Consider the following 13,703-nt stretch of genomic DNA (forward strand, 5'->3'; position numbering starts at 1 on the left):
TTTTCTTCCACCAAGCATTAGCTTTTCTGGAGCCAAGTAGTAATTTCCATCCTTTTTAACAACTGAGTTTGTTAATTGCTTGATTTTCAATCAAAAGGCAGTTGATAAAGTTCCTTACAAAGTGCTGTAGTAACTTATTATCAGCTTTTGAAGTGGAGGTTTTTCTTTTTCATTTATTCTTGTTGTCCATGCTTTGTGCTTTAGATGGATTCATGTCAACCAGTGATGTTATTAACCAACTTCTGCATCATGTGGGAGCCATGTGTATCCATCAGCTCAATTTATTGACTGCCAGTGCTAATTTACCAATTTCGAACTTCCTGGGAAAACAGCATCCCATTGAAGCCCAACATCTTAGCAGTATTTGTGACATTATGGAGAAGGCCATGGCGAATATGGATACTTGCATTATCCGATGTGTCCTTGTTGTTTTTCAGGTACAGTAGCTCAATACATTTGCATTTTGACTTTCTTATTTAATTTAGTTTAGAGATACATTTACATTTATACCAAGCCAATTAACCTATGTCTTTGGAGTGTGGGAGGAAACCAAAGATCTCGCAGAAAACCCACACGGTCACGGGGAGAACGTACAAACTCCGTACAGACAGCCCTCTTAGTGGGGATCAAACCCGAGTCTCTGGCGCAGTAAGGCAGCAACTCTAGCGCTGCGCCACTGTGCCTCCGCTGTTTTTATGCATTACAATACAAAAATACCTTGCAAATGCAGAAATAATTTGATTGCTAGAAGAATTCCCAGGCCTGCTGTACTCGGTTGAAACATAGAAACATAGAAAATAGGTGCAGGAGTAGGCCATTCGGCCCTTCGAGCCTGCACCGCCACACAATATGATCATGGCTGATCATCCAAATCAATATCCCATACCTGCCTTCTCTCCATACCCCCTGATCCCCTTAGCCACAAGGACCACATCTAACTCCCTCTTAAATTTAGCCAATGAACTGGCCTCAACTACCTTCTGTGGCAGAGAATTCCACAGATTCACCACTCCGTGTAAAAAATGATTTTCTCATCTCAGTCCTAAAAGATTTCCCTCTTCTCCTTAAACTGTGACCCCTTGTTCTGGACTTCTCCAACATCGGGAATAATCTTCCTGCATCTAGCCTGTCCAACCCCTTTAAGAATTTTGTAAGTTTCTATAAGATCCCCCCTCAATCTTCTAAATTCTAGTGAGTACAAGCCGATTCCTTTGACTTTCAGCTTCACTTCAATCCAAACGTCCTTTGCTCATAACTTTGCACAAATGAAATTACTTACTCAACACCCCCCCCTTCTGTCACTTCCAATCTACATTCAGGACACCTCGCATGCTCTCCTCCACTTTAACAGCTTCTAATTCCAAGTCCAGTCCCCATAAACTTCAATTCACCATTGGCTCTCTCTCCGAGCAAAAATCAAACTGCTAGAGGCACTCGTGTCCCAACCATAAACATCCTTTGTGAGACTAAAGAAGCGTCCTGACCTGAAACATCAACTGTCTTTTTCCCTCCATGTCAAATGTTATTGGGGCGAAGGCAGGAGAATGGTGTTGAGAGGGAAAAATAGATCAGCCATGATTGAATGGCAGAGCAGACTGGCCTAATTCTGCCCCAATGCTCTTATCTTATGATCACCTACAAAGAAATCGTGAGATTGTCCGTCGATCTGAGCTACTGCTCTGGCAACTTTTAAAGGCTCTTGTTGATGAAATTGACAAAGAGATTCAGCGGGAAGTTTGTCTTGCTATTAGGTCTTCCTACTACGTTCACCATCCCTTCTACCTATTGTTCCTGTCTACCCAGCCTACCTCCCTTATTTGGTTCCATGCTTCTCATTCCTATCAGAATCCATGTTCCGCAGCCCTATGTTATCTCCACATTCACCTCTCTGTCACTATCTCTAACCTTCCCATCTCACCTTACTGTGCCAATCAACCCCTCCTCACCTGGATCCACCTATTGTTTTCCAGTTACTTCCCCAACCCATTCACACACCTTTACATTAGCCATCTCCCTTCAACTCTTTCAGTTCAGATGAAGAGTCTCAACCCAAAATGTCGACTGACCATTTTCCTCCACAGATGCTGTTTGACCTACTGAGTTCCTCCAGCAGCTTAAGCTCTGCTATATGCCACGTCTCCTAATTTATAGTTGCTCCTGATTGATCCTCGGGGCATAAAAATGCTCAAAGCCCCTGCGCCACATAATGATGTCCAAATAAATAAAAACAGAAAATGTTTGTAATGCTCAGCAGGTCAAGAGCATATATAAAGAGAACAACATCTATTGCTTACAGTCAATAACCTTAATAATTTTGATATAAGGTTACTTTTTCTTACTACATTGGCTCTGAATATCTCTTTTTTGTATTTCTGGTAGTTTTTGTTCTTGTTCTTCAGACCTCCAACAGTTTTAGAATATCATTCCACAGTTATTAATCAAAGAAGAAGAATGCAGTAGCTTAGGCTGCAATACCAACTTATCTTTCATCTATTTTTCAAGTAATTTGAATGGACAGCTAAAGCAGATGAGGAACAAGTAGGCAAAGATGATTTATAATGGTGCTCCATGTTTTTTGTTCATAGGTAATATTCAAATTTTTCTTCAACCCGCAAACAGAAAGAAATCGTGAGATTGTCCGTCGATCTGAGCTACTGCTCTGGCAACTTTTAAAGACTCCTGTTGATGAAATTGGCAAAGAGATTCAGCGGGAAGTTTGTCTTGCTATTAGGTAAGTGAATACTTTATGATATTAGCTGGCATTGTATTGTCATGAGTTTATTTTGATGTTAAATATGATTTATGGGATAAACTGATATTTGAGAAAACTCTTTGTTAGGTTAAAACAACTGAAATCTTGAATTCCGCTGTAAGTCATCCAAAAATTATTTTGAAGTTATTTGAATTGCATGTAATGGAGTTGTGTAGAATCTGGACAGATGATTTCTGCATATGGAATAAATGGCAGACTGGGGGAGGCTTTCATAAAATCACCCCAGGAAACATTCCTAATCCCAATTGAAAATTATCTTGTGTGATCAGAGTTCAGGCAGGAAGTTCAGGGTGTTGCATATAAAATTGGTGTGTGTAAAAATGGTGACTAAATTGACGGAGGCTGCAGGAAGGAATGGAAATAAAATGGCATCAGAATCTCCTGTATTAAGAAGGGAAAGCTGCTGTTGCTTTCCCAAAGGCTATTCAGTAATTGGAAAATGCAACAAGCAGATGATTCCCATTGGTGTTCCCCAGCATGAGATCAACTGACATTTTGTAGCAAAATGATCTACACAAATGAATGAATCTCTTTGGATGTGAAAGTGCCAATTTTCGTGGTGCAATAGGTAACTTTTAAGGATTGTCCATTCCTTTGTCCAGAATCCAACTTCACAGATTATTTTGGGACTTTTAATTTCTGGGACAATTAATCCTTTTTTTTTTTAAACAATTCCAGCAAACTAGCTGGCACCGCGTAAATGTCTTCATGCTTTACTGACAGTATTAACAGAAACAAACTGTTTATTTTAATAATCTTGAATTGGGTCCACTTTAAATCTCTGTGCTTAAATCCAAAATAGCAGATAGACGCAATCATGTTTAAAAAATGTGGATTTAATAATTCATCAAAATACTATTGCATCACATGACTAAAAGGGAGATGATCTGTATTTAGAGTGTTTTAGAGTACACTATGCCTCAAACCGTTTCATAGTCTGAAGCGTTTGTGAAGTATTCTCACTGTTGCAGTAGAGAAGATGCTGCAGTCAGTTTGAAGTACAACTGGTACACGATGTTTTATAATGTAATAAAAAGGAGTTGCAGATGTTTATGCCAAAGATAGACAAACATGCTGGAGTACGTTTACGGGTCAGGCAGCATCTTTTTTTAAATTTTTAATTAAATGAATTATTTTAGTTGTGGGATAAATATTGGCCAGAATTTCAGTGAGCTCTGCTGCTCCTCATTGAAGTAGTGCTATGGAGGCATCTATGCCCATCTGCCTGGCTCTGTGTGCTGTCTCTGTAAGACAGAGCCTTTGACTACGCTGTTCTCAGTACTGCACTGGATTGTCAGACTTTTGTGCTCAATTCTCTGCATGTGACCTGAATGCAACTAACTCATGAACAATGAGCAAAATTTAACAGCAAATGTAACTTTTTTATCTACAGCTCTGGGCTTCACACACTGTATCTTGGAGAGCATGAACTGAACAATCTACTAAAACTTGTATTAGCTGAGGGTGAGTAAATTTTTGGTGAGTAAATTGCACAGATGCTATAATTGAAAGTAAGGTTCTAGCCTGTTTCAATTTTTTTCCTAAAACTTGTACGTTTTCTTTTTCCTGTATGGCAAAGCTGCTAAGAACATCCCAGAAAGACTGAACTCCTCATTGCAATGCCACCATGACCTTGATTCATTTGGTGTCTTTCTTTCTCTCAACTGATGTTGATATTGATTTTTCAGTGAAGGTTTATTGATTTGGGGTCCGAATCTATCAGGAAATACTGTGGAATTGTTGGTATTTCTTAGTGTGCCAGCAGGATCAATATATCCATATGAACACAGTAGTGAACTTGCTGGGATATTGAATTGAATTGAATATTTATTACATGTCATTTGAACCTCAGTGAGGCTCAAACGAAAGTCCGTTTCCATAGCCATACAAACAGAGACAATTCATACAAGACACACAAACAATCCAATTTACACAAACATCCATCGCAGTGAATCTCCTCCTCACTGTGATGGAAGGCAAAGTCTTTTCTCTCCCCTGCATTATTTTTCTCCCTATGTTGAAGCCCCAGGCGGGTGATGGTAAGTCCCACGGCCATATTAGGCCGCGCTGGGCGATGTACGGCCCCGCTCCAGGTCTAAAAGTCACAAAGTTGGAGCCCCCGGTCGGTGTTGGAATGTCCCGCGGCCATTAAAGCCGCGCTGGGGGATGTACGGCCCCGCTCCGGGTCGTTCCAACCTCGCGACACGGGCGGGAGAAGTCGCGTTGCCGGAGCTCCGAAAAGCGGTCTACACAACCGGACCGTGAGCTCCCGATGTCACAGTCCACCGGATCTGCGGCTGCAGCAGGAGCCGAGCTCCGGGGTCGGGCCGTAGCAGTGAGCCACCACCACTCCCCACGCTGCGAGGCCAGCCAGCCCCACGATGGTGAGTAGTCCACAGCTCCGCGACTGGAGCCCCCAGGTCGTTCCGGCTGGAGGCCGCTCCATGGCCGCTCCACGGTGCTAGGCCCCAACGATAACGGAGACCCGTCAGGAAAATGGTTGGGTCTCCCGTGCAGGGAAGAGATTTTTTAAAGTTTCCCGCGCCCCCCCACATATACACAGTTAAAAACAGTATTAAAAAACACGACCAACTACATTTAACTAGACAAAAATAAAAAAATAAAAAGACAGACAGGCTGAAGGGGCCGCTGCAACACTGAGTCGTGCCACCACCAGTTGGACATTTACATTTAGGAATCTGCCTGCAGATCCTAGGCTAAGGTTTGGGCTCTACAACACAGTTCAATTGAGTAAAGATTTTCCTATAATGAATCAATAGGAGGTGAGAATGAGGGTAATTGAAAGAAAGAAAAATATTGCAGATGATGTATGTAAAAAATGCAATGAGACAATGCTGGAAATAGTCTTTTGACTGTTTCCAAATTATTCTGATGATCATATATTTAGAACTAGTTGAAAATATTAACAAGTATAAAATAATAAATCTGTTTAAGCACTATTAACTGAATATAGGCTGTGGGCCGAGCATCAAAAATGTGTCTAGAAATGGGATTTCGTGACCCAAGTCACCAAACTACATGAAATTTTCACATATTATGTAAAAAAAATTATATAAATCACCCCTGAAACTCGATATGAAGAAGACTTGCACATTTTTTATTAAATTAGAGAAAAAACGGAAAATGTTCGGGTAATTTAAAGTCCAATCAAAGCACGTTTAACATGGAGGTCTCTACTGATCTGCAAGCAAAGTGTCCACAGGACTTTCACGTTTTGGGTCTGACGTGAAGCTCGTACTCTGTTTCTCTCCATAGATGCCGCTTAACCATCTCTGTTCTTCAGCGCTTTTCATTGTTTAGAAAACAAAAACAAACATGCAATTAATTAAATAATTAAATAAATGCACGGCTGTAAACATAAATAGGTTTACAGTTGATTTGCAATCTTTAATCATTTTTAAATTTTAAGAATCCTTTTGAATTTGGTGACATTGATAAGTCTTTGGATATCGTTGACGGAAGGAAAACATTGCCATGTCTTTATCTGTTGGTGGTTTTCTCAGGTGTTCTTGTGCAGGGCTTACTTTGTCTCATCCAGGTAATTGGATGATTTTGCGTGAGATTGCTAGCCATAGGGACTCAATAGTATATCTGAAGAGTTGATGGCTGTGTGTAGAATTGGCGCTTAAGGTATTAAAGAATATGAGAAACTAGGAGCAGTAGTAGGTCACCAAGCAACTCAAGCCTGCCTTGCCTTTCAATCTGATCATCATGTAAACTGTGCTGGCCTCAAATCCTCTGCTGGGCCAAGTCCCCTCGATTCCTCGATCTTTCAAATATTTATCTATCTCTGCCTTAAGTGCATGTAATGATCGGCTTCTACCTCTCTGGGAGACAGCAAATTCGAGAGATTTACTACCCTCTGAGAGAATAAATTTTGTTGGTCCTCAGTTTAAGATATTTTGTAGCTATGTCCACTTATTTATGACTCTCCCACGAGTGAAAACACCTCAATATCTACCCTGTGTAGAAAGGAACTGCAGATGTTGGCTTATACCAAAGATACAAAAGTGCTGGAGTAACTCAGCAGGGTCAGGCAGCATCTCTAGAGAAAAAGGATGGGTGATCTTTTGTGTCGGAACCCTTCCTCAGACTGAATACTTTTACCCATCCTTTTTCTCCAGAGTTGCTGCCTGACTCCACACTTTGTGTCTATCAACAACTACCCTGTCCAGTCACCTCTGGATCATATGCTTGTTTTTCACCCAATCATTCAATCTATGCTTTCCAGTACAGAATCACAAGTGCCCATCATACATCATGTTCCACCAATTACATATCATGGGCAAACTTGGAAACATTGCATTCTATTCCCTCCTTTGGTCGTCAATGTAAATTGTAAGCAATCGAAGGCCAAGAACTAATCCTTGGGGTACTCCAATAGATATACCCCTCAAGCCTGATAAGGACCCATTTATTGTAAATCTCTGATAGCCAGTTTTCAATCCATGCTAACACATTTACTCCAATATCATGGGTTATTAAATTTATGCAACCGCTTCTTATGAAGAAAATTCTATCACTTTAATGACATGAAACTGCAAGGTTGTTGTTAGAGAAGGGAATTAAAAGATATTTATCCTGATGATAAGAGTGAGCATTTCATAGGACAAGAAAATTGGAAGGCACTGATTTAGACAATAGACAATAGGTGCAGGAGTAGGCCATTCGGCCCTTTGAGCCAGCATCGCCATTCAATGTGATCATGGCTGATCATCCCCAATCAGTACCCCGTTCCTGCTTTCTCCCCATATCCCCTGACTCCGCTATTTTTAAGAGCCCTATCTAGCTCTCTCTTGAAAGCAGCCAGAGAACCTGCCTCCACCGCCCTCTGAGACAGAGAATTCCACAGACTCACCACTCTCTGTGAGAAAAAGTGTTTCCTCGTCTCCGTTCTAAATGGCTTACTCCTTATTCTTAAACTGTGGCCCCCGGTTATGGACTCCCCCAACATCAGGAACATGTTTCCTGCCTCTAGCGTGTCCAAGCCCTTAACAATCTTATATTTCAACGAGATATCCTCTCATCCTTCTAAACTCCAGAGTGTACAAGCCCAGCTGCTCCATTCTCTCAGCATATGACAGTCCCGCAATCCCGGGAATTAACCTTTTTAAAATTTATCTGACTGTTGTAGTGTTAGTTCAATTTTAAAGTTTTTATGACAGCTTGATTTAAAAGTTCGTATACTAGAACTGATAGAAACTGTTGTGTGTAACAATTATTTGTTTTATTTTTTTAAATAATTGAACTTGGTTCATTGTTGCAGGAGAGAGAAACAGTGGCCTTTGTCAACTGCGGGACATTATCTTGATTAATCTGGCTGAGCAACTGCAGAACAACCGATTTGGAAGCGAGGATGATGATCATTACAGGTATGCTGGCTCATTTACAGAGTAGATTCAAAAGGTTATGCTGTGCCAATGTTGCATCAATTCCTCAGCACCTTCTTGCCATCGTCTAGAAGTTAGAGCAGGAAAGTAGGCTTCCTCTGTGTCTCGAAATAGGTAAAAAATTGGTTCTGAACACTCATCAGAAAAGGATGTAAGACAGTGCCGGCACGAAGAACCAGGTGGCCTACTCCTGCTCCTGGTGTATTCTTGTGTTAATGATGTTCCAGAGAAGCTTATTCTCTCAGGTTTTCCACCATGCTGCAGTCTTGGATGTTACAGTCAAGAAGGGTAACTACTGTGGAGAGGAATAAGGTTGCAAATGTTAAAGGGAGTAATGAATTAACTCTCATGAATTAGTCTTAGCTTAATCCATTTTTTATCAATGCATTCCATCAAAGGTATTCCATCATTTTAGATTCCAGCTTCTTCCCGACCACTCATGCTAAGCTTACTGGTTGGTCATTCCCTGTTTTCTCACCTCCAAATGATGTGGTCACATTTGCAGCCCTTTCAACTGATAGGAACTATCCCAGAATCTATACAAAATTGGAAGATAGTAGTTTTGAATCTGCCATCTCTGAAATAATCTCTTTCAAAACTCTGGAATGTAATTCACCAGATTCTTGGCATTTATCAGCTTTCAAGTTCACCAACTTTCTCGTACTATTTCTTTGACTAATACTGTTTGACTAACACTTCATTCATTTCCTCGTCCTTGTTAGACCCATGATGCATGGCCAATCTTTGACCATAGTGCCGCTTTCCTGCACTAATGCCATTTCCATTGCCTATAAATCTATTGATATCCGTCTTTAAAGGCAGTCGTCTTTTACTTGATGACTGGCAGTCTGTGGGGACCATTCTTGAATCTATGGAATTAACTTCTCTGCCATTTCCATATAGACAATATTATTTCTACTTTTTTTATTCGCTTTTGGGATTTGGACCAATATTTATCACCCATCCCTAATGTCCTTGGAAAAAAATCTTTCCTGAACCATGACGCTTCTTATAATGGAAATGGTGCCCCAGGATTTAAAGTCAATGGCGATGAAGGACTGGTATATTTCCAAGTCAAGATGATGTGCTACTGATAGGATGCTCTGCAAGTGGTGGTGTTCATTTCCACATCTGTGTTACTACATTTGTGTTGCATTCTCTTTTCTACTTGTCCAGGCTGAATGATGAATTACTCCACTATATTCTGAAGATTGTTGTGCAAGATTCTTGTATCCTAATCACAAAGTGTCAGACCGTTTCCAAAGAAGAATTCATCAGGCTTCTTGCTACAGTGCCAGTGAGTAAACAAATGTGAACACAATCGTATTTCTGTGAGCTGGGGTTTTTATTGACCCTGTCAGTAGAGGTGATGCAATATAAGACCGTTATTTTTTTTTAAGATCTGTAACTTCTGCTAAAATGATTGCTCAATATGTTTATAAAAGATTCTTACCTCAAAGGCCTGTGAAATTGGTAATCAGTGTAACTCTATGCCATTGCCCAGCTGTAGAGTGCTAATCGGCTGATTAAATTTAGAGAAGTTTTCTCAATTCACTTCACAGAATCGGAGCACCGCAGGCAAGGCCAACATTACTGAGAGTGAGGCCACTTTAACCCACTGTAGTCTGTGAGATGAAAGTACTCCTACAGAGCCTTTAATTTGGGAACTCCAGTGTTACGACTCAGTGGGGAACTAATAGCTTTTATATTTAAAATTAATCCGTGTACAATTTGGGGAGATATCATCTAATGGTCTCCCAGGCCAGATGCTCTTGTCCTTCTATGCAAATTTGGGACTAGTAGTTTTGATGAGTTGCTGGAGTGAAGTTGATAAATGATATACGACCATGATGCATTGTCCCAGCAATGAGTCTGGTGAGGCCTGAGTAGCTTTGAACAGCAATGAATGTTCATGAGGTAAATGATTAGCACTAGGATAACCTGTCTCTGACCTACGTTTGTAACCTCAATGTTTGCACGTAGTTTAAGAAAGCATGTATTTTGCATGGCGTGTCTTATTTTTTGCCCCATGCTTTAATATTGATTTCTGTATGAATAGACTGCTGCAGTATTCAAGTTACAAATAATATTGAACAAACTGCAATCATCAGCAAGCCTGTTGAATTCTGACTTGAAGGTCATTGATAAAGCAGCTGAAGGTGCTTGAGAGCAAGCCTGTTCCCTGAGGATCTCCTTCAGTTTTATCCTGGAGCTGAGGTGATTGATCCCCAATAACCGCAAAGATCTTCCTTTGTGTAGAGCATGTTGGAGAGTTTTCCCAAAAGCAAAAAAAAATGTAGTTATCGGAAATTTGAAATGAAAGCAGAAAGTACTGGTGATAATCAATAGATGAGGCAACATCTCTGGAGAGGGAAAGTTGACAAACATCTCGTCTTTGACAGTTCCGTGGGATTGAGGATGATTTGATCCTTGGCAGATCTGTTCTGAGGTTGGTGTCGGTGGTAATGCGATTTGTAGATCTCCAGAGAAAGATGGATCATCCTCTGTGTTTTTACAAACCCTTTTGCCTTGTATTTGATAGTGACTCACTGGCTCGGCCATTATTGTGAATAGGAATATTCTTGGAGTTGTTTTCACCAGTTCATATTCTGGTTATCTGGTTCAGATGCTGGTTTAAACCGAAGGCACAAAAAGCTGGAGTAACTCAGCATCTCTGGAGAGAAGGAATGGGTGACGTTTTGGGTCGAGACCCTTCTTCAGACGTAGCAATGCACCATCTCACAAACAACCCACCCCCTGCCCTGTCAAGTACCTCCTGCCGCTTTCAGCAGAATCTACGAATGACGTTGCCATCGTCACCTCCCTCAGAACTAATGGATCTGCCATGCAAGATTTTCAACAATTGAAACGTTAGAACTTCTGATGAGGATCTTCAACCTATGACATTAACTCAATTTATTTTCCCACTAATGCTGCCTAATTGTTGAGTATTTCCAGCATGTTTTCCTTTTACTTAGATTTCTAGCATCCACAGTTTTTATTTTGAGTTTCTATTCTGAGAACACTGGAGATAAGGATTGATCCTCACCTGCTGCACTGCTGTATCACCATCTCTATGTCCCTCAAACTTCTGTTGTGTTAGTCAGTGATGTTGGTCTCAAGAGAATCTGGGTGAGGACATTTTATTCCCCTGCCTGGAACACATTCTGTGCCTCGCTGCTTCCTATTGATGGCCAACAGCAGGAGGCTTATTTGAATGTGGCTTTCTCCATTTTGTGGAGAGAACCGTGCAAGGTCAACCATGCTGGCATGGCTTGTCCCTTATTTGAATCTGATATCCACGACAGTGCCATCTGGTCAGCCTTTTTTATACCTGATGTGTTTTGAGGTAGTTGTTTGATGTATGTAAATAGAAACAACATAGAAACATAGAAAGTTAGGTGCAGGAGTAGGCCATTCGGCCCTTCGAGCCTGCACCGCCATTCATTTTGATCATGGCTGTTCATCCCGTATCCCGTACTCAGTATCCCGTACCTGCCTTCTCTCCATACCCCCTGATCCCCTTAGCCACCTTAAGGGCCACATCTAACTCCCTCTTAAATATAGCCAATGAACTGCCTGCCTCAACTACCCTCTGTGGCAGAGAGTTCCAGAGATTCACCACTCTCTATGTGAAAAAGTTCTTCTCATCTCGGTTTTAATTCCTCTCATCTCGGTTTTAATCTTAGACCAAATGGTCTAAGCGGACAATTAAGACAACATTGTAGGCAACAGGGCTGATGTGGGTCTAGTGTTGTTTTCCCTGGAAGACATTAGTGAGCTAGATGGATTTTTATGGCAATCAATTTTATGGTCATCTCTAATAATAGCAGATTATTAATTTGACCATTTGATTTCTCAGCTGCCCTTCTGTGATTTGAATGTTTGTGCTGGGGCATTAAACTAAGCAATGTAATAATTTAACCATTGTCATTCTGAACCCTTTGATTGCTTTTAGTATCCTGTTACTCGTGTAAGACGAGCTCGGTATGGAGGAAATTTGTAGCCGTGCAAAGGAAATGTAATGCAAACTTAGGTTCCAAATTATTTTGATTGAACTCCTTAAAGTGACGGTGATAATTGTGCAGGGCAATTTTTATTCCAGCTACATGAGTTGGTTGCATTTATGTGCCTGAACTTCATAGATGTAACAGCCTCAACTGCATTGAAGATTAAACTCAAAACTCAATACAATTTCTTAAACAAAGCAAAAATATGCTGGAGGAATTCAGCGGGCCACAGGACCTGTGGAGAGAATGGGCAGATGACATTTTGGTTCGACACCCTTCTTCAGACTCGGTCTTCTACAGCAGGATGTAAAAGGAAAAGCTCATCATACGCTTAACTTAAAAAAAAATTAGGATAAATTTAAAACTCGAATGGCAATAAGTAATTCCATCTGGTAAATGTTATATCCCAGTCAGGCATGGGAATCCAATGGCTTCTTTGCAGGTGATTCTGGTTGTGATATCCATGTGCAATCTTAATTACATATTTGCATGATGTAGTGGAATATCATCAGCTGGCAACAGATTATGCCACAATTCTTTGGGAAAAGAGCATGGAGTTCTTGGAAAAATTTGGAACAATTGTGTTAAAGGGATGTTTTTACATCTTTTTTTTAAACATATCTAGCATTTTAAATGCTGACAATTAAAGTTAATGCATAATGTTTGGGTGTGTTCTCTCTTTCCCTTCCCCCCTTGCCACCACCTCTCTATCTTCCTCTTTTTTCTGCCTGCCCCCTAACTTCCTTGACAGGTTGCATCGCCTTGCCTCCGTTATTTGATGGCAGTGCAGAATCATCTTCTCAGTAACACGATCTTGATCAAACCTGATGACCATGACGATAGTGACAGCTCCCTGCAAGGGGAAACATTGAAGGTACAGGTAAACATCAGGTTTCTATTCTGATAATGTTCTCCTTGTTCATTGTGCATAAAGCAAAGCTTGTCCGCCAGGACTGCTTTCTGCTGGGCTTAAGCTTTCATTGTGCTTTGAAAAATGTTAGCATTATCTCAATTGCCTTGTGGACATCATGTAGTGTAAAGAAGGTGGGGATTTGCAGTAATGGTGGCTTTGGAATAATTGATGTCAAAATTGATGAAGACAATTCTTCAATAATAATTGTAATAATTCCTCAAAGAAAGGAAAGATTTTGTTTGTTGATCCAATCTAATCCCTCTGTCAAATGACCATAACTACCGCTATTATAACACTTCGGAAGGTAAAAGGGGTCAGTTTACAAATGATCCCACACATCTGCTAACTCACTGTGATGAACGAAGAGGGGAGAGAAATCGAGCAAATTTGGCCAGCATTGGATAGCAATATCCTGAAAGTTTACAAAGTACTGACAGTACTAACATCAAACAGTTGCAGTTGGTTTCAAAACTGATTAATATTTTGAACAGGCTTATGATTTATTGATTTTGACATCTACACTATATTTAACCTAATTTCTCACTCAATCTAGAAATCAGTTAAACACAAAGCTAGAGTAACTCGGCGGGACATTC

The 13,703-nt window shown here is 40.6% G+C and overlaps 1 protein-coding gene across 6 annotated transcripts in view; it reads left to right on the forward strand.

Annotated features, from left to right (window-relative positions):
• LOC129709146 (probable E3 ubiquitin-protein ligase HECTD4) overlaps positions 1–13,703 on the forward strand; it is a 168,391-nt gene that overhangs the window by 52,963 nt on the left and 101,725 nt on the right. For 4 of the 6 annotated variants that reach the window (XM_055655285.1, XM_055655291.1, XM_055655286.1 and 1 more), the window contains exons 12-17: positions 205–437; positions 2,586–2,731; positions 4,167–4,237; positions 8,061–8,166; positions 9,361–9,481; positions 12,946–13,074. In XM_055655285.1, the coding sequence (XP_055511260.1) occupies positions 205–437; positions 2,586–2,731; positions 4,167–4,237; positions 8,061–8,166; positions 9,361–9,481; positions 12,946–13,074 (806 nt within the window). The remainder of the gene's footprint in view (positions 1–204; positions 438–2,585; positions 2,732–4,166; positions 4,238–8,060; positions 8,167–9,360; positions 9,482–12,945; positions 13,075–13,703) is intronic. The other 2 variants (XM_055655288.1, XM_055655289.1) reach the window with 1 other exon arrangement.

The sequence above is a fragment of the Leucoraja erinacea genome, chromosome 25 (assembly GCF_028641065.1).
Source record: "Leucoraja erinacea ecotype New England chromosome 25, Leri_hhj_1, whole genome shotgun sequence".
Taxonomy (NCBI): Eukaryota; Metazoa; Chordata; class Chondrichthyes; order Rajiformes; family Rajidae; genus Leucoraja; species Leucoraja erinaceus.